The sequence below is a fragment of the Phaenicophaeus curvirostris genome, chromosome 27 (genome assembly GCF_032191515.1).
Source record: "Phaenicophaeus curvirostris isolate KB17595 chromosome 27, BPBGC_Pcur_1.0, whole genome shotgun sequence".
NCBI lineage: Eukaryota > Metazoa > Chordata > Aves > Cuculiformes > Cuculidae > Phaenicophaeus > Phaenicophaeus curvirostris.
In genome coordinates, this window is record NC_091418.1 from 2347231 (window position 1) to 2368159 (window position 20929).

General features: G+C 49.3%; 1 protein-coding gene and 1 long non-coding RNA gene across 2 annotated transcripts in view; both read right to left on the reverse strand.

Annotated features, from left to right (window-relative positions):
* Positions 1-19911, reverse strand: part of LOXL2 (lysyl oxidase like 2) — a 40886-nt gene extending 20975 nt beyond the window's left edge. The window contains exons 1-3 of the mRNA XM_069877573.1: positions 19761-19911; positions 13015-13454; positions 11119-11294 (exon numbers count right to left, since the gene is read on the reverse strand). Coding sequence (XP_069733674.1) covers positions 11119-11294; positions 13015-13375 — 537 coding nt within the window. The 5' untranslated portion in view covers positions 13376-13454; positions 19761-19911. The remainder of the gene's footprint in view (positions 1-11118; positions 11295-13014; positions 13455-19760) is intronic.
* Positions 1-20929, reverse strand: part of LOC138731618 (uncharacterized) — a 349611-nt gene that overhangs the window by 24485 nt on the left and 304197 nt on the right. The window lies entirely within an intron of this gene.

The window sequence follows — 20929 nt, forward strand, 5'->3', positions numbered from 1 at the left end:
GGATTTCTTTTTGTGTCTATGTCAGCATCTCTGGGGGAAGAGAGCTGTGGGGTGGGATCTTTGGAGCCTGCAGTGCCTGGTATCACACTGGTTCTGACCGTGGTTTTTGGAGTCCAAGAACAAGCCAGTCGAGTTTACACTGTATTTGCCACTTCTGTAAAACAACCAGCAAGGAAAACCCAGTCCAACCTGTTGGTGGAAAGGTTGTGCCCAGACACACAGCCTGGAGGTACGAAACGCAGGTATCCTGAGTCCTAGACTAGGTCTCCGATGCCAAACTTGGTCCAGGCACCCCAGGATCTGGCACTGGGACTTGCTTCAGGAGCACAGGGACTTCAATTTAGTCTCAGCTGCTACGGAAGGGAAACAAGCTGAGCTTTGCTAGGGCCATCCTAATGCTGGCTGAGTGCAGAGAAGTGGGAGCAGAGAAGGTCTCTGGGGCTCCCAGGGAGGCACTGAGCATCCCTTCCCCATCCAGCCCGGGCAGGCACTGTGAAAGTTGGGATCCTGATGTGCTGACAGCAGCGTTTCACCGCTTCCCCAGGCTGGGATTCTCTTCCAGCTGAACCATTCCTCAGGACAGCAAATGAGTCACGAAGATTGAATGGATTTCACATTTGGAGCCTACGTGAGGATGCTGCACAAACAAACCTTGCAGGGACCCAAAGCAAAGCCTGGCTGGAAAACCTCCACTGTGGCACGTAATCACAAAAGAGCTACTGAAAACTTTATAACTTGCTACCAGGAGTCCTTTCCTTGTCAAAAAATGTACAAACCCACCTGGTTCTGCTAGCGGTTACATCAGAGCTGAGGAATCCTCCCCTCCCCGGCTCAAAATCAATCACTTGGAAAAGAAAAATGCCCAAAGCTTTAAAGAGACACGGGCCCCTGCTCACCAAGCAGCAGCACCCGCAGGTATTCGGGTCAGGGAGATCACAGCAGGGCATGCAGAGTCCTGCAAATTCCACGTGGCGCATCCATCCTCTGGATGCTTCACCAACACTGATGGAAGTAACAGACCACGTTAAGGCTTTTGGATGGGGCTTGGAGCCCCTGATCCAGTGGGAGGTGTCGCTGCCCATGGCAGGGGTGGGACTGAATGGGCTTTGAGGTCCCTTCCACCTCAAAACATTCTGCGAATCTATATCTATTCCTAGATTCCACACTGCCTTCCACATCAACCTGTTTTTTCACTGCAGCCACTTGTCTGCAGTGATATAAAAGTCAGACTGAAGCTAAAATAACGCCGTGCTCTGCTGCTGAAGAGATCCTGCTTGGTTCTGTCACACAAACCTACTTCCCCACCTCCTCGTTGTCACCTCTGACCTCAGGCTCATGCTTCCTCACCCCTTCTGGAAAGGGAAGACAACGCTGAGCTCACCTCACCTATTTTGGCTCGCAAAGCCTCTGCAGCAAGGGCTTCACATCTGGATTTGCCCAATGCAAAGATGCGATTTTCATTTTTCTTGGGACTTCCAGCATTACTACAATAAAAATTAGCATAAAAATGAGAAAAAGAAGTGCTGAACTATTCCAGTTTGGGCCACGTTCTCCTCCATTCTGCTCCTTTCTTCTCCAAGAGCTACATCCAAGCCCAGCGCTGCTGCTCCTCTTCAGACACAAAAACCCGACCACAAGCCAACTGCATTCAGTTACGAAACCCATGAATCTCAGCTTCAGAACATCAGGGCCTGCCCAGAGACAGCGAAAAGAAAGGGGTTTGTTTTTGAGCTTTCACAAAAGGATTCCTGGCTCGGAAAGTTTTCACATGAGCCTCAGCTGCTTTTGTTTCCACTCTCTGAACCAAACGCTTCCCCCCATGGCTTCGGATCTGATTGCAAAAACCGACACAACTTTCATAACGTTTTTCTTTCCCCTTTTGCCATCTGGTTTGTGTTGACAGAACAATTATGCCCAGGACAGGATGCCCGTGTCCTCCTCCGCTGCCCAGGCTCAGCCCCAGCCTTTCTTCTCGCCACAGCCCTGAGGATGCTCGAGGATCAATATAAGGGAGCAGATCCCGTTCCTCGAAACCTGACGGCGACTTCGCAGCTGCAGATGCTCCCTTGGTTCTGGATCACCAGCTCCTGGCTGAAAGCAGCTGGGATTTCAGAGGGATTTTTCAGAAGAGCATCTCAACGCTCGCTTTAAGTACACACCCACGCGCTCTGTGATGAAACCCGCTGGAGAGCTGCACGGGGGCAGGAGGGTCGGAACATCCAGGGCTCCGTGTTTCTCCCCTCTGGCCACAGACGCTGCTCAAATGCAGGCAGAAAGGGAACAGGGATGAAATTCTGCTTCCCCGTATTTTACTTCTTAATATCCATCCCCACGAGTGATGCTAAGGATTGCAGAGCAAGAATGGGGTGGTCAGCTCTGGCAGCTGCCTGGGTGACTGGACAAACACAGAGTTTAGGCAAAGGTGCAGTTCTCCCCCTAAAATCTTGATTTAACAGGTGTAAAGAGCCTCCGTGCCCTCTCTGTCTCTGCCTAGTCCACGTTCATTGCCCTCCTGCCTTAGTCCACTCAGATTGCTCTTTCCTTCCCCTGTGCCTTAGATGCAAAATCCTACTTGTATCATCACATACAACAGAGCTCCAGGAATTCTTGGCTTCCCAAACACCATAACCTGAAGGCTGCAACATGAATTCTATATTTTTTTCAATTAAACAACACAAAATCTCTCTGCACAGACTTTGTTCACCCCAAAGACATCTCCTGTATTCAAACCCCTCACTTCCACTGAAGTCCCAGCCACCAAGTCTTTAGATTCATAGAATCATTTGGGTTGGAAGGGACCTCAAAGATCATCCAGTTGCACCCTCTGCCGTGGGCAGGGACACCTCCCACTGGATCAGACTGTCCAATCTCCATCCAACCTGGCCTCGAACACCTCCAGGGATGGGGCAACCACAACTAGACAACCTGTTCCAGTGTCTCATCATCCTCATTGCAAACAAATTCTTCCTTCTGTCCAGTCTAAACCTGCCCCTCTCCAGTTTATCCCCATTGCCCCTCGTCCTATCACTCCAAGCCTTGGTGAACGGTCCCTCCCCAGCTTTCTTGTAGCCCCTTCAGGTTCGAGAAGGTCACTAGAAGGTCTCCTCAGAGCTTTATCTTCTCCAGGCTGAACAACCCCAACCCTCTCAGCCTGTGAAGATCTTTCCCTGTTTTGAAAACTCTCTCTTGACATACATAGGAATGGGTGGAATCTGTTTGGATTTAAACATCTGGAGTTGTGCCTCTGAGTCACTAACGAGGTCCCAGCTGTTAAATAAACACAGTGCAGGAGATGCTACAGGACAGAGACGGGTTGCCTGCAGGAGACAGCAGCCCCCTGGGAACATCCCACAGGATTGGACCGCAAGGACTCTTTGTTCTGGGGTTGTGAGTACAGAAGGGTAAAGGATGAGAGGGCAGCTCAGGATTAGGGTCCAGGAGCAAATACAGTGCAAATCATGAATGACAAAAGCCGAGGCGCTTGCTAAGCCACGAAACGCTTCAGCGGGATGCAAAGCAGGCGGATGAAAAGCACGAGAGAAAAGAAAATCTGGTGAGCAACGCGAGTGAGAGAAGGCAGGAGCACTGAACCCTGGAGATACTTTGGCACGGGTGGCAGGCTCCTCTTGGGATGAGGATGCTGCTGTTCAGTGTGCACCATGGTCCGAGGATTTCTTGGCAAGGAAAGCTTTTACATTGCTCTTTTCCTTCCTACTGAGCTGTTTGGAAGATAATTTGGATCAGATGCTGTAAGGAGAGTTTATTACCTGCCCTGCAGCTGCAACAGAGAACAAGACGATGCTCCGTTCTCAGACTTAGTTATATATTGACTATTAAATGTTGCACGGTATTGCATGCAGCGCTTTGGCCATCAGCTCCTCGGGCTCTGGAAACAGGAGACAAGAAGATTAACTGTCCCTGAGGAGCTGCAGCAAAACCAACACCAGCCTTGGTGCTTTCTCTGTAGCTCCTATCTCCTGCTCAGCAACAAACCTGGGTCTCTGCCCAGTGCCCTGTCGTGCCACCAGCAACCACAAAGCAACCGACGAGGCATGTGGTTAGAAACTATCACACACGCTTTAAAATTACAGCACGAACACAACGCGGTGGCTTCAGCCCAACAGCAGCTTCCATAATATTCGGCTAAAGGCAGCTCCAGGAGGAATGCTGAGACCCCTTCCAGGCACACGAAGCATCAGCATGTGTCACACAAGGGCTTGTGGTTGGAGAAGTAAACATTTACACCAAAGGGAAAGAAATTAGAAGGCTGTTGTCATAACAAATGGGTAAATAAACCTTTTTATAGTCAAATATTCTTGACTACAGGACAGTCGAGACAGAGATGAGGTCTCTGAGAGCAGTGACCTGAGCAGCTTCAGATCCTTTTCCTCCTGTGGTTCCCAAAACTGCACATGCAGGGCTCAAGGTGGAAGAATCATCATCAGCGATGACCCCTTCCTCCTCCTTTCCTTCCACCTCACAGTTAGAAGCATCTTATCAAGCAGGAGAATTTTATACAGCCTCCTCCAGAGCTTTAATTAACCAAAAGCTCCGGAATAGGACTTGGCAAGGCTCTTTCCCACCAGTTATGAACCTTGGACGATACATTTCAACCCACTTTTAACCTGGCATAACCAGAGCCTTTGAAGTGAGATTTTTTTAGGCTTCATATCCACTCAAAAGGGAAAAATGGACAGAAATAGCAGCGTATGTTTAGCCAGACCCTGTCTGCCCACTGTCTGGCCCGAGCTACGGTCTAGTCTTGGCTCCCAGCTCTATTTGTGAACTGGTAACGGGTGCAGCAACCCAATATATTTAGTTTACGTCCTATTTGAAGCCTGTGTGTGCACACAGAGGAAGAGGGTGGACAACAAATATTTTGTTAAGGATGTTTTGAGGGATAGGTTAAAAAATAAAACACCCATCATGCATTTATTTGAGAAATATATTAAAGGTCAGAGCTGGTTGCTGTGGTTTTAAAATTGCTGCTCACCCCAGTCGCAGGTGGGCTCGGACAACACGAAGCGGTTACGTGTTTGAAATAGCAGGGCTGGCATTCCCTGCTCACCGTTTGGCGAACACGCATTAAATCATTTTGATTTCAGAGCTTCTGGCATCCTGCAAAGACTTAGGAATAACATTGGAGACCGTGCACACAGTTAAACTGCAGGTTCTGGCAGCAAATAAAGGAATCGTAATGCAGGGACACAAGATCTCATCTCAATCTCCCCTCTTGCAGCTGAAAAACCTTCCTCCTGTTAGTCCTATCCCTGCACTCCCCGATCAAGAGCTCATCTCCGGCTTTCCTGGAGCTCCAAATGACTTTGAGGTCCCAAGACACTGCTCCAAAACATTCATAGAATCACCAGGTTGGAAAAGACCCACCGGATCATGGAGTCCAACCATAGAATCATAGAATCACCAGGTTGATCCTGCCACAAGAAAAAGCCTCCAAGATTTACCATCATGCATAAAGCAGGTAACGTGCTCTATCATCACGGTCAGACCCGAGTTGCACACCAAGCCACTAATGTGAATTACAACACCCCAACCAGTTTCACTCCAGCCTGTGGCTTAAAAGAAGAAGGAATACAAACAAAATCAAACTCGGAGTTAAACAACAGGTTTGGCCCCATCACATTGTGTGCCCAGGCGCCTCCGTGGAGGATCGAAGCAAGCAGGATCAGCACCAATTTTGAGTTCTCAACCATCCACAGGGCAGCCTTTCCATTCACACGTAATAACTGGGTCGAGTGATGCTCCGCTCCACACGTGCAGCACCTCCAAGCACAGCTACTGCCTCGTTTGAGGTCTTGTCAGCCTGAGCAGCACTTATAGAGCTGGGATCATAGAATCACCAGGTTGGAAAAGACCCATCGAGTCCAACCATTCCCATCAATCACTAACCCATGTCCCTCAGCACCTCGTCCACCCGTCCCTTAAACCCCTCCAGGGAAGGGGACTCAACCCCCTCCCTGGGCAGCCTCTGCCACTGCCCAATGACCTTTTCCATGAAATATATTTTCCTGCTGTCCAGCCTGAGCCTCCCCTCGTGGAGCTTGAGGCCATTCCCTCTTGTCCTGTCCCCTGTCCCTTGGGAGAAGAGCCCAGCTCCCTCCTCTCCACAACCTCCTCTCAGGGAGTTGCAGAGAGCAATGAGGTCTCCCCTCAGCCTCCTCTTCTCCAGGCTAAACACCCCCAGCTCTCTCAGCCGCTCCTCATAAGGTTCTGTAGGAAAAGAGGGAGGACGTAATACCAGCAGGGTTTCTACTTGTTTTTCCCCTCTTAATGCACCCAGCGTCACAGGTAATGACAGAAAAAAAATCAAACCCCAAAGCCTTGCTCCCTCCATGAATGAGAAACTGCGTATTTTGTCTACGTACTTTAAAGAAGACAAGGGAAAAGCTCTGTAAAATGCGCTGGATGTCGTTACACTCACGTCAGCATTGAACAAACACTGCTTTTCTCGCTTTGAAAAGGTGAGCGACCGTCAGTGTTTACACAGCTAAAGGGGTTTGGGGCTGATTCTGAGCAGGCAGCAGCCCAGGAAAGGGCTGTCCCACTATGCACATTCATCACCCTCCAAGAAAGAATCCTTTGAACAAGACCCAAGGCTAAACGCCGCTGTCGTTGTGGAAAACAGCATGCAAAAATGATGGAAGTTTGTCTGCCCTTTCGCAAAGGAGTGACGGATTTCAGACCTTCCCCAATCTTGGTCCTGTTAGAAGAGTTAACCTCTTCCTGCCCATCTCCCATCGTCTTATCACAGATCGTAAAATGGTTTGGGTTGGAAGGGACCTCAAAGCCCATCCAGTCCCACCTAGGGACACCTCCCACTGGATCAGGGGCTCCAAGCCCCATCCAACCTGATACTGGACACCTCCAGGGATGGGGCAGCCACCCCTGCTCTGGGCAACCTGGGCCAGGGCCTCCCCACCCTCACAGGAAAACATTTCTGCCTAAGAGCTCATCTCAATCTCTCCTCTTTCAGCCACAACTTCTCACTCACCCTGCACTGAAACGTTTCACTTCAGCCTGTGACCAGCAACTCGTCTTCTAGAAGCAAGGGTCAGGCACTGCCCCGTCCCAACAGGGCAAGGGATGGAGAGGCTCAAGAACAGGAAGAGATATGATGTAACCCTCAAAATAGGAGCTGTGATGGGAAACGATCTGTCGGCGCACACGAATTTACAAGCCAAGTGGCTTATGGTGATGGAAAATTTCATCCTATACACTTATCTGCAGCATTTCCAAGCTGGGAAGTGGAGGTCTGTGCATCGTCCAATACAAATAAATGCTGCTCGAGGGCTATCGTGTTGCTTTTAAGAGAGTGTGAACTCTTTGCCTGTCAGCTTTGAGGAAGCGAGGCCAGGTTTGAGCAAAAGCCAATTTGCACAACCGCTTCGAGCTGGAACCCCATCAGAATGAAGTCAGATGTTGTCTTACACCTCCAGGCTTTCCACGTTAAATCTTAGTAGCACTTGGCAGCCTCAGAGAACTTAGCACTGAAGGGTCTTTAAGACCCTTTCTAACTGGTGGATTTAAGATTGTCTGTGCCCAGCTCAGAGCTCCATGTTAAAGCTTGGGAAATGCAAGTGGGACAACACACGCTTGGTGATGGGTTAACCAGGCTGCTCAAAGCATCCCTATCCCCCGAATGCTTCCAACAGCAAAGAAGAACAAAGCTGCTGCTGCAGCTTCCACCCCACTGCATAAACCTCCACTGAAGTCAGCGCTCACTCTTGTTAATCTTCCTGCAGTAAAAACATCACTTGGCAACCAGGCAGATCCATTTGGGAGTCATTAGGGTCCTTACTAACTATTGTGGGAAAGCAGCGTTAGAAGCGTTTTATGGATACATAAAACTCTGTGTGTCATCTTAAACCAGGCTCGTTTTGAGCAAGGTCTGATTTTAAAAGCAGCTTAAGGGCAAACTGGAACCTCTTCCGTTGGAAACGTCAGCGGGATTGGGCTGGTTTAGCTCATCGCTGAAGCCAGAGGGACTGGTGGAGAGACTCAACCACAGCATTCCTGCTCAGCAGAAAGCTCCAAGCCCCTCAACCCCCGATTTCATTCCAAAGAGAAAACATCATTTGAGCGAGCTCTGGGCTGCAGACTAAAGAACCCAGCAGCTCCCAAAGTGATGATGTATCCCCTGGTGAATGCGAGGTATGATGTGCAGAATTCCCAGGCGCGGCAGAGAGGGCAAAGACTTTGGACTCACATTCACATGAGGCTTTTGACCTCCCTGTTTCAGAGCTCCTGACCCCACGATTAACCCCGCTCATCATCTTTGACTCCAACTATGTCGCGCCAGCTGCTAAGGAGATAAAACAAAGATTCAGAGAGGAGAAAAGCTGAGAGAGGGGGAAAGGCTTTGAATATTTGTCGGCTAGCTGTGACAGAAAAATACTTCCACAATGGCATCTTAAAAATGTGTAGCACATCATCTTTAGCCTTCGCCCTGCTGCGAAAGGACCTTTCAGCTACCAGTGATCTTATAGGGATGGAAGGAAAATCAGCTTGGTTTCATAGAGCAGAGGCAATAGTGGGGTACCAAGCTGTTTGTAAAGTTCAGGCTGTGGAAGGGAGGGGAGAAGCCCAGAATCACACACAGAGACACACAGAGGGTGACAGCAGCCACTGCCTGTAAAAGGCAATGTTAACTTTCTGCAAGAAAGCTGGGGAGGGACTGTTCACAAGGGCTTGGAGTGATAGGATGAGGGTCAATGGGGATAAACTGGAGAGGGGCAGATTTAGACTAGACAGGAGGAGGAATGTCTTCACAATGAGGGTGGTTGCCCAGAGCAGTGGTGGCTGCCTCATCCCTGGAGGGGTTCAAGGCCAGGTTGGATGGGGCTCAGAGCCCCTGATCCAGTGGGAGGTGTCCCTGGGTGGGACTGGATGGGCTTTGAGGTCCCTTCCAACTCAAACTATTCTATGATTCTATGATCTTCCAACCAGGACAAAGCCACAGGGACAGCCAGGCTGACAGCTCTCAGTTTAGTGCAGACATTTAAGCTTAGGCTGAACATTAGGAAAAAAGTTTTCATGGAAAGGGTCATTGGTCCCTGGCAGAGGCTGCCCAGGGAGGGAGTTGAGTCCCCTTCCCTGGAGGGGTTTAAGCGACGGGTGGATGAGGTGCTGAGGGACATGGGTTAGTGGTTGATGGGGATGGCTGGACTCGATCTGGTGGGTCTTTCCCAACCTGGTGATGCTATGATTCTATTTACCTCCCCCCCTTTTGTTCAGTGCCCCAGGGCCCCTCAGCAATTGCTGTGGATGCCGTTACTGGTGGCTGCCTTCATCCATACCTTGTTCCCAGGACACGGGGAACACAACGTCTCTGACATCTATTTCTTCCGAGCGACCCTGTTGATGAGTCAGGCTTCTGCTATGCAAGCTGTTCCAATCTGATGATTCATTTCACTTATCACACGTGAAGCTTAAGCACCCACACAGCACCAGCACTAGTTAGCCCTCAGTTACCCAACGTGTTCAAGCCATTAGTCAACCTCCAGTGCTGAGCTAATGGAAAAGCAGAGCCCTGCAATGCTTTTATGATTAATATCTGCAGCACCTCGGAGTGAAGCGATCTCCGTCTAGACTAAAGCATCTTTTCTTCTAGGCCTCCGTTTTGAGGATTCACTGTGGCTTCGGGGAAGCAGGCGCCTGCCAAAGCCATCACTGATGTTCCATGATCTCACCTCATTCCACCAGCAACAACTGTACCATTGATGGAGCAGTTTGGGATCCCTCCGGAAAGCTTCGTTTCCCTCCTTATCCAAGTGAAACAAGGTCAAGGCAAGGAAGAGAATCTCAGATCTCTGTACCTGCATCCTTGCACGGGAGCTTCCACGAAGGTGCTGGCTGCTGCCTGCTCACCCGTACAGTGATTTTCCTAAAGCCTCTGCAGAGCAATGGAAGGCTTGACCGAGCACATCCTCCTCCCTTGTCATTAACCTCCCTGCATTAACCTCCAATGGAAAAACCTGGTAGAAGAAAATGCCAGTAGACCCTTTCTATGAAGTAACCGATGGAATATTTATGTTTTAATGTGATAAATGAGGCTGTCTCTGCTGTTTCAGATGATAAACAAAGCCAAGATTCAGCTAGGGAAACCACACCATGATATGCAACACGTCCTAGATTCCCTGGCTGCTTATAATATGACTGGACTGTGGTTGCTCAATAGACTCTTTCAATCAATTCTGTCCACGGGCAACCACTGAATTCAGATACTGAAACAGCAGAGCATCTGAAACAAGGGAGATGATAGCTGAGCCACCACAAATACTTTCCAACCTGAAAAGCTGAAGGGAAAACCACACTTTTTGTTCCTTTGAAGAGCTCAGCCTTTCCAGCTCAGCCGTTCCCCAGCTCCTTATTCTGCAGAAATCTAACAATTCCACCGGTAGGTGATTCAGGCATTTTGTTCCTGTCATTTCCCCACGAGTCTCACCCTCAGCCTCGCAGTCAAACCCAGACACAGTCCAGAGTTGTTCCCCCAGTGACCAGCCCACGTTTTCCTCTCTTCGATCCCTTCCAGCACAAATACCCACTTCCCACAAATATTTCCATACAGTTATCATGGTTATTTCATTAATGCTACACCAAACCGTGCAAAAAGAGCTTTTCCTAGAAATCCACCTATTTCAGGCCATGGTTGTAAGCCCAGTTCACCTCCAAACCCAACCCTAACCCCCTGTTAAACCAGAGACATTCACATCGCTCCCAGTACAAAAAGGAGGCACGGGAGGGAAGAAAACTCAGCGTTGTGAAGAAAAGTCACCCAGATGTAAGGTCTGAGCACAGCCCACACCTCGTCTCTCTAAATTCATTCTTAGAGATACAATAATCCAGTTTCCAATGTTGAAAACTGATTGCAGAACTGGAATTATAGGGTCTTATTCCTTACTTATATGATATAAACTCTTTCAAGTTGTCATTATAATGCTCTGAAGAGCTGAAATCAGAATCAGAAAGTCACATCTTTTCCCCACCAAGAGCTTGCTGTATCCCTAGCGAGCAGCTGGGATAACCCAGCACGCGGAGGAGCCGACACCCCCGTCCGCAGGAGGCTCTTGATCATCAACTCGCTGTTTTAAGCCCGTTTACCTCTATTTGGTTAAGCAAGGAGTTGTCAAACTTGAAGCCAGGGATTCTCTTTTCGCTGCAGACCACTCCCACGTCTTCGGTGTGTTTGCAGTCACTGACTCCCCAGCCGTTCGAGGTGCACGCTGCCAGGGTGGTCTCCTTGCCAGTACAGTGGACGTTGTCCATCCAAATCCTCCCTGAAGGGGAAAGAAAATAGAACCGAGACTCAAAAAGAGGGTAAATAAGATTGTGGTGGAAGCAAGCAAGGCTGCTGGGCTGTGTCAGTGGAAAAGAGGGACCTGGAGAGGCTGGATTGGTGGGACAAAGCCAGCTGGATGAGATCCAACAAGGCCAAGCGCCAGGTCCTGCACTCAGGTCACACCAACCCCTGTGATGCTCCAGGATTGTGGAAGAGTGACTGGAAAGCTGCCCAGTGGAAAAAGACCTGGAGGGGTTTGATTAACAGCAGCTGAACATGAGCCAGCAGTGGTCCAAGTGGCCAAGAAGGCCAAGAGCATCGTGGCTTGGATCCGAAATGGGGTGGCCAGCAGGAGCTGGGCAGGGATCATCCCTCTGGACTCAGCACAGTGAGGCTGCACCTTGAACCCTGGGTTCAGTTTTGGGACGCTCAGTGCAAGAAGCACATTGAGGGACTGAAGTGTGTCCAGAGAAGGGGAACGGAGCTAGGGAACAAGAGTTCTGGGAGTGGCTGAAGGTCCTGGGGTTGCTTAGTCTGGAGAAGAGGAGGCTGAGGGGAGACCTCATCGCTCTCTGCAGTTCCTGGAAAGGAGATTGGGGTGAGGTGGGTGCTGGGCTCTGCTCCCAGGTAACCAGGATGAGAGGAAATGGCCTCAGGCTGTGCCAGGAGAGATTTAGATTGGATATTAGGAAACATTTCTTTACTGAAAGCCTGGTGAAGCCCTGGACCAGGCTGTCCAGGGCAGGGGTGGAGTCTCCATCCCTGGAGGGGTTCAAAGAACATGCAGATGTAGCACTTGGGGACACGGTTTAGCAGGAACTGTGGGGCTGGACTGACAGTTGGCCTGGATGAGCTTAGAGGTCCTTTCCAACCTTAATGATTCCACGATTCCCACTAAAATAATCTTGCATAACACAGTTAACTGGAAACAGCTCTGCCCCACAGCTTTCCCTTCCCTTTATCTGCACGGTGATAAAAAACTCCCCCCAGTCTGAAGCAGATCTCCACCGCAGTCCTGCTCACGGCGGTAACTGGTCTCCTTTGAAGACAGCCACTTCAGAGCCCGCAGTGTCACCAGGTCCCCTCCATTTGGCTAATTAGACCCTGCCCTCTAATCACACTCGCTAAATCACCCCTTCTGTACTTAAGGCTTCTCTTTACATCTTTTCTCATTTATCAAATGCTCATTAAATCGCTTGGAGACAGCTCAATGTTTTGATTAAATGCCCTAACTTTCTAAAAAGGCTCTTCAGCACGGAAGAGGAGAGTGGGGAAAGGGAAGCTGTGCCATGAGTGAAATGTTTAAATGGGTTATTTCCTTCTATTGTCTTGCAGTGAATCAAACGGGGCCTCTACTCACTCCTTCCTCCTATTATTCTGGTTGAAGATCATAGAATCATCAGGTTGGAAGAGACCCACCGGATCATTGAGTCCAACCATTCCTATCAAACACTAAACCATGTCCCTACCTATTCCAGAGGAGCTGGAATTCCAGAGGAGCTGGGTGTACTTTAAAGGTCCCTTCCAACCCAAACCATTTAATGCTTCTATACCACTACTCTAGAATCATAGAATCACCAGGTTGGAAAAGACCCACGGGATCATCGAGTCCAACCATCCCCATCAATCACTAACCCATGTCCCTCAGCACCTCGTCCACCCGTCCCTTAAACCCCTCCAGGGAAGGGGACTCAACCCCCTCCCTGGAGCTACCTTACCTTCTCCTTTTCCATACTTGGAACTTGGTAGCCAAGACACCGCCTCCACGTAGCCCAGCTCCCTGCAGACCACGTGTGCCGCATGGATGGAGAAGTCATCGTCGCAGACCGTGCCCCACTCGCCGCTGTAGAACACCTCCACTCTGCCTTCGTTGTGTTTCCTCTTCTGCCCCGCGAGCCGCAGCTGGATCTTGGGAACGTTCGCCAGCCTCTGGGGGGGCTCGTAGACTTGGGGGGGCGGCTCAGGGTAACCAGGGGGGTAGGGCCAGTGTTCGTACTGGGCGAGGCTCAGCGGGCTCAGGGAGATGAAGAACAGCGCGATGAAACAGTGGTTATGGGGAAAACCCAGGAATCGTTCCATTTTCAGTGCTCACGGTTCTCAGAGCCGAGTCCTCTGCTAGCAGCTGCCAGTCGGTGCAGGTAGGAACCGCGTGGCTGTGCTGAAAGGCAAGAAAAGTGTGAGTAAAGCTTGGTACCCGCACGGAGTTTATCTGCCTTGCTGCGGCACGGGATAAAGCCGTGGAAGAGACCATGTCCAACGCCGCCCGTAAAGTCAAGCAATAATATTTCTTACAGGGTGAATGAACAAACTGAAAAGGACCCCATGAAGATAATCTGTGAGGTTAGGGCAACTTGGCAAATAGTTTTAGCTGAAAAATGCTTTTTTCCAGGGCAAAATCCAACAGGTCATAAGTCCAAGTAATTAATTCCTTGGCCATGGAAGGGGGTTTGGAAGTGGATGATCTTTAAGGTCCCTTCCAACCCAACCCATCCTATGATTATCCTATTTCACTGCAAATCCAGGAGGTCAGTGACTCTGGCAATCTGTGAGAACCTTGGTTCAAAGCCTCCCAGAACAGGAGTGACCCATCTTTTTTTCCCACATTCCCTTTCATAAAGAATCCAAATGAATCACAGTGGAAAACAAGAAGAGTGCGAAACGTATCACAACACGGTCAAGGGAGGTATCGATATTGAAGTCTGTCTCCCCCAGATGACGATAGAAGACTAATTTCTGTCACTGCACGCCTGGTTTCATCTGTAGAAGATCAACACAGTCACCATGCACAGACAGAAGCAGGCTTGGCCAACCTTGTCTGTCTCACCGAGTAGCGCTAACGATCTCCAATTTTTGGTTGCCAAGTCTGGAAGGGGATTGACTTGTCATAAAAGAGCTACATCATTAAATAAGCTACTGATTTAAAGTTATGAATCAGCAACTTTGCGACTCGTTAAAGGAATTTCATCCAGATGCTTCAGTCCTGGTCCTTTCACGTACTCCCCAGCTTTCATTCGGGCACATGGAGTGGTCGAGCAGCACACGTGGGGGTTGGAGATTGAATAGTTTCCAAACGAAGCAACGCCAAAGAGCAGTGGGAAAAAGCTCCCCAGCCCTTTAAAGCTCCGTTATTTCCTGGCAATCACCAAAGCCAGGGGAGAAAAGGAAAGACTTGGCTCCAAAACCAGATGTCTAGAAGCCACAACACTCCAGTGTTTTCACTAGGTCTTAGTTATCCCTAAAAAACAACCAGAGAATCAGATATACATAATGAAGAGGGAAATGCATTAACCAGCCCTCAAGCAGCTTAAGGTGGAGGGTGAACAGTATAAAAAAAATTCAAGTAACCCCCTTAGATCGTAACGGAAAGGTGCTCAAGGCCAGGTTGGATGGGGCTTGGAGCCCCGGATCCAGTGGGAGGTGGATGGAACTGGATGGGCTTTGAGGTCCCTTCCCCAAACCATTCCACACAACAACAACATATGTTGGTTATAAGTAAAAATACTCAAGGGGGAGGGCCTAACACCGAGCCCAGCAGAAGCACAAACCTCATGGTCTTCAGAAAAATCTGTTTTTCAGCTTTAATCTTCTTTAAACATCCGTTTTGGCCCGCTTCATTTCATGTGGCTGTTGTTTCTTGCTACTGCATAAGCTGGATTTCCAAAGCCTCAGCAAATACTAATCAAAACCTAAGTTAGACGGGACCAATCTCTCTCCAAAAACCAAGATGAGGTGTGGCAGGGCTCCAGCTGAAAGCTAGAGTCACGTTTCTAAAGAAGTTATTAGAGCTTTCCCACAGAAACAAGCACAAGAACGCAGCACTCGTGTGTATTGCTGGGACCTTTGGAAGCATCTGGATGGCCTTGGTGTGCAGAAGCAGCCACATGAAGGATATTTGAGAAGGTGGAGGCAGATAATGTGTCTTGTAGTCAAGCCCTGAAGGACCTCGAGCTCAAGAGATCAGAAGGCAAGGGAGTGTAATTAATAGAACACGCCAGATTCCCCTCTAGGTCACCGATTTGGCTTAGGATGCTCCAGAAAGCTGAATTCACAGGAGAAAAGGAGCGAGAAGCGGTGTGAAACCAGCATGTTTCCCTCAACCCTCTCGTGCCAAGGCAAACAAGGACCAGCAGCCAGCTCTGCGCTCAGGGGTCTTCGGTGATCGGAGACCGAGCAACAGCAAAAAGCCGTGAAGTTCCAGCCTCCAGGACTGCTTTCTGCTCAAGGCAAAGCTCTCAAATCATTTTACTGAAGGACGTCAGCCAAAAGACACAACAATTTGGGGAAACCGTTGAGAGGCAGGGGTTAATGGTTACCAGCTGAGAGCGATACTCCCAGACGCGTTCATTAACCAAGCAAACGAGGCACTGCGAGATGCCAGAGCATCTCAAAACGGAGACCTCATGGTCCACGAATGAGCAGCTGGAGGGAGCTCACAGCAGACTTCCAGGCTGCTTTAATTGATGCCAAGGTTAATAACCAGGGAGATATTAATTTTGATTGAGTTGGCTTTTGTTCTCCAAAAGCTTAGAGGCTTCAGAGTCAGGTGGGACAAAGGAAAATCACCGCTCACCGTAGACATTAATAAATCCTAGTGAGGGAGGAGGTGGTTTCCTAAGAGCCCCCTGCTCCATGGAGGGAAGCGTGACAGCCCAAAAGGAATTTTAACAAGCCTGCATGAACACAATCCCAAAACTTTGCTAAGGAAAACGTCTCAGAGCATGCACATTTGATGCTCAGGTCACAGAGAATCACATCCCATCTATCAGAGGAGGCTACAAGGATGATGGGAGGGCTGGAGCATACAGGGACAGGCTGAAAGAGTTGGGGTTGTTCAGCCTGGAGAAGAGAAGGCTTCAAGGAGACCTTCTAGTGACCTTCTAGTACCTGAAGGGGCTACAAGAAAGCTGGGGAGGGGCTGTTCGCAAAGGCTTGGAGTGATAGAATGTGGGACAATGGTTATAGCCTGGAGAGGGGCAGATTTAGACTGGACAGAAGGAGGAATTTCTTCACTATGAGAGTGGTGAAGAAGGGGAACAAGTTGTCCAGGGAAATGGAGGCTGTTCCATCCCTGGAGGGGTTCAAGCCCCGAGCCCCTGATCCCGTGGGAGGTGTCCCTGCACATAGCAGGGGGTTAGAACTAGATGATCTTTAAGATCCCTTCCAACCTAAACCATTCTGTGATTCTATCAGGATCCTACAAGGATCAGGAAAGGGTCCTTGAGTGTGATGGGGAAGGAACATGTGTTTCCAGACACCCACAAGTCTCCTTTCAAATCCCGTTCCACCTGTAGAAGCGAATCCTGGAGGAATTTCTCCAGAAGATGAGAACAGCAGCAATCCTCCACGCTCCAGGAGACACCACTGCGGGGTGCACGCAGCCCTCTTTTCCTTCAGGTCACATTCCCATCCGCTCCGAAACAGTTACCCATTCAAACATTAGGAGACAAAGCTCTCACAGTGCTTGCATCGCCCCAAAAATAAAACCTTCCACACCCAGAGGTCTTGTTTATCGAGGCGCTTAAGAGAAGCTATTCAGACTGAAAGCAGAATCCAGGGGAATTTGAACACAGGCATATTTCAGGGTTTCCACAAGAAACAGCAGCCCAGGTCCAACAAGGAGACTTCAGGAGCCCTGGGAAGGCTCCCAGCATTGAAAAGGGCTCTCAGCTTTCCGTCTCCTATCAAGATTGGTTGGGAGGAAACAGAGATTTACAGCATCAGAGAGGTTTAGGCTTCTTCTGGCTGAAGAATCATCCATGTGAGCTCAGTTTTCATTGAGAGATGAAGCAAGCAGCGACACAGAACAGCTCTGCAGGGTCGATAGAGCAGCAGGGAACATCTTACCCCACTTCTTTCACTCCACAGCACAACCGCCACACAAGCCCTGGGTTTATTCGGTCCTGAAATCTCTCTCCTCGGCTACAAGACGTTGGTTGAACTACACCAAAAGCTTAACGGCACCAAAAACTTAACCATAACTTCAATGAGAGCACGGACAATTCGGCAACAGACTCGCTTAGGGGCTTTTAAAGACGCAAACATGGACAGGAGCAGACAGGAGCCAACTGCACACGCACAGATTTATGGTGGCATCATCATAAAACAGTGACAAAAAGCTGGACACAGTCTTTCCCCGAGTCTCAAAACAAGCTGCACACACCGATCTCCTTAAGAACAACTCTAAGCTTCAATTTGCAGGATATTTGGGTTGTGCTGGCTGTTGGCTTTATTGCGGGGCTCGTTGCTCCCCTCACACCCTCTCTTTAATAGCCTCCAGCTTTATTAATGACATCATCCTAAAAGCATATATATATATATTTTGGTCTCCTCATTCAAAAGAATCCAAGATAGACCATTAAAAACCCATTGAGTCAAGCCAGTGGAGAAGCCAGGAACGCACTCCAGGTCTCCTGGCTCTCCATCCTGTACTTCAGGCCATAAGATGATGTCCATCACCGCATTAACGTGTAATTTAAGGCTTTAGGGGCATGCTCCTGCTGCTGACTCAGCGCTTTCTAGGACCCCAGCCTCGAGTCTTGAGGGGGAGCAGATGGGCACAGGCTTACGAGGAAACATGGAAAATGTTTCATTTCGAAAGAATATCAGGCTTTTACTTCTTCAGAGACTTCACCAGGCGAAACTAACAAGCCATTCATCTCCCCAGATCAAAAGCTCGTTCCTACCAGCGAGGATCCCTTTTTTTTTTTCATTTCACCAAGTCATCCAAACAACAGCCTGTCCCAGACAAAACCAGCTTTCCCGCTCCCTTCCTTACCCAGACAACAAAAGGAAAGTCTGGAGTGGTTGATTTGAGTCCTTTGTGACTGGGAATCCATCAACGCTCCGTTTGGCTCGGCATCCGTCAGGAGGAAGAGACAATTAGCGCTCCGACCACCGCTGGCACAATTGGGTCTTGTCCAGGAGCACCAACCAGCTGGGATTCAGCCACTTGAAACGATACGCGTGAATAGAACGCCCCGCACGTCCAATTCCACACCCCATCGCCCAGAGGGGTCATTCCTCAGGCACACTCGCATCCCACAGCAGGAACAGGATGGGAACAGGATTTCCCACTCCTGTGGGAGCAGCTCTGCAGCCAGAGCAAGGGCGAGTCACACTGGATTCCCCCTGGAGGGGTTCAAGGCCAGGTTGGATGGACCTTGGAGCCCCTGATCCAGTGGGAGGTGTCCCTGCCCATGGCAGGAGGTGGAACTGGATGATCTCTAAGGTCCCTTCCAACTCAAACCATTCTAGGATTTCAGAGCAGCATCTCGTTCCCCCCAATCTGCGTTCTGATTCCAGCACTGAAAGGGGCTCCAGGAAAGCTGGGGAGGGGCTCCCGATCAGGGAGCGCAGGGACAGGATGAGGGGGAACAGTCTTAAGCTGAAAGAGGGGAGATGGAGATGAGATTTTAGGCAGAAATGTTTTGCTGTGAGGGTGGTGTCTGCTCTGAACGGGCTGCGCGCTGAAGGTGTGTTTCTCCCCAGTTCATGCTAACGTATCATTTTATGTTTTCTAACTGCTCCCTAGCTTCCAGCCAAAGAAATTCCACTGCTGTGGGTGGTTCAATACAGGTGAAACTCAACTGGCAAGTAGGAAACCAAGCACTCATTGTCAGCCTCGATTCAGCACAAATTTAAAAACACCACAATGCTCTATGAGCTGATTATGGAGAGGTTAAATAGTTTTTCTGCTGCGCTCCCAGACACCCAAACTAGGATCTTTCTCTACAGACTTCTAAACTATCTTGGGTTTAGATCTTTTTTTACCCACATACAGCGACATCTGCTTAAATCAAACATCAAAAAGCAATATAAAAGGAGGCAGAAGGCATTTCTGAAGCAGCAGAACTCAACCTGGGCTACATTCATCACAGACAGAGAGGAGAATTTAAACTGCTGCTGAAGTTGAGCTGATAACATCTACCCAACGCTGATGGCTTGTGCTGTAGGGATATCATAGAATCATAGAGTGGTTTGGGTTGGAAGGGACCTTAAAGATCATCCAGTTCTAACCCCCTGCGAAGGGCAGGGACACCTCCCACTAGATCAAGCTGCCCAAGCCCCTTTAGCATCACAGAAAAAGCTTTCCCTGAAGCAGACAAATTGCAATAGGTCTTTTTTACTACATCTGCACACGCCTGCGAGCACACAAGGAGCCAAACCCTTTAACTTGGTCACAAGAGCCTTGCAAAACGACACTGAATATCTATCTGAGTCCCATCCCTGCCAAATAAAGTCCCAGGAGATGGGAATCAGAAGAAATATCTTCTTCTTCCCAGCCTGCTATGTCTAAACATCAAACTTGATAAGATGGGAGGGCAAGAAAAGAGGCTCAGAGAATAAAAGGAAGAAGTGAAATCAAACTTTCAGCCCCAAAGGGTGAGAAATGCTTAAACTAACACATCATCTCTAGCATTAATGCTCCAGTTCTGGCTCCCAGGCTTGGCAGGAGCGCTTTTACCTTGGAGTTAGTGGTGGGTTGGCTTGGGGGGCACCTCCGTCTCGTCGTGCTTCATCAAGTTCTTTCTCCTGGGCTGAGCGCGCCGACCGAGTGGTCCCCTCTGCTGCTGGAAAATATCCTGCAGCCAGAGAAATATGCTGCAAGAAGCTGCTGCTTCCTGGCACATTTCACTAGACTTAGCGGAGCAAACCCCTCCCAAGAGCCAGCCCCTTCAGCCTCTCTGCTCCTAGCGGGTGATATCAGGGACTTGTCTTGTAATCTGAGCGGAACCGCAAGCGCCAGAGAAAGAAGGGGGTGAAATCCAGCCAGAGCTGCAAGGATGGAGGTGGATTAGGAGCATAAATGTTTTCTCAGGGCATTCCTAGAGAATAAACACCGAGAATCGTATCGATACCCGTGTTCAGTAACACCACGGTGTGATCACGGTGGTTTTTAAGCACCCGGATTCGATTCGGAGCCCCGCGGTGCTACAAATACAGACGAGTGCAGGGTTTTATAGCATCTTCAAGCGTGTAGAGTTTGGGGTGGGAGATCTCCAGCTATTCAGGTGTCGCCCACCTTAACCCTTCTATACCCAACAACCACTTTTCCAGCTGCTCAATGTGCTAAAAGCTCTAAACTACAGCAGCCCAGAGCAAGGCACGTACCTAAAACCCATCTAGATCCCCAGGAAGAGTTACCCCATAGTCTCTGGTGTCCCAAGCACTAACAAGAGACTGAAAACTTCATGAAGGAATAGGGATGATTGGACTCGATGATCCGATGGGTCTCTTCCAACCTGCTTATTCTATGATTCTATGATTATTCTATGATTAAAAGCCACCACATCAGTCAAGAACCCTGATCTTGCTGCGTCAGAAATTCAGAGCATCTGCAGTGGGAAGAGCTGGCAGGGCAATAGCAACACTGGTCTGAGCTGGTGGAAACTGTTCTATCAATGAGGGGTAGTTAAATCAACTGGGAATGATGCTGAGATCTGCCAATCTTTGCAGCTAAAGGGGGTTGTGGTTTTAAACCTGTCCTCTTTCTTCTTTTTTTTTCCTATTTATAAAGGGTTTTCTATAGCAAGCCCTTTCCTGGCACAGGACTGCAGCCTCCAGCACACTTGTCCAGGAGAGTCCTACCTGGTTTCACCTCAATTCTCACATTAATTCTATTATTTTCAAAAG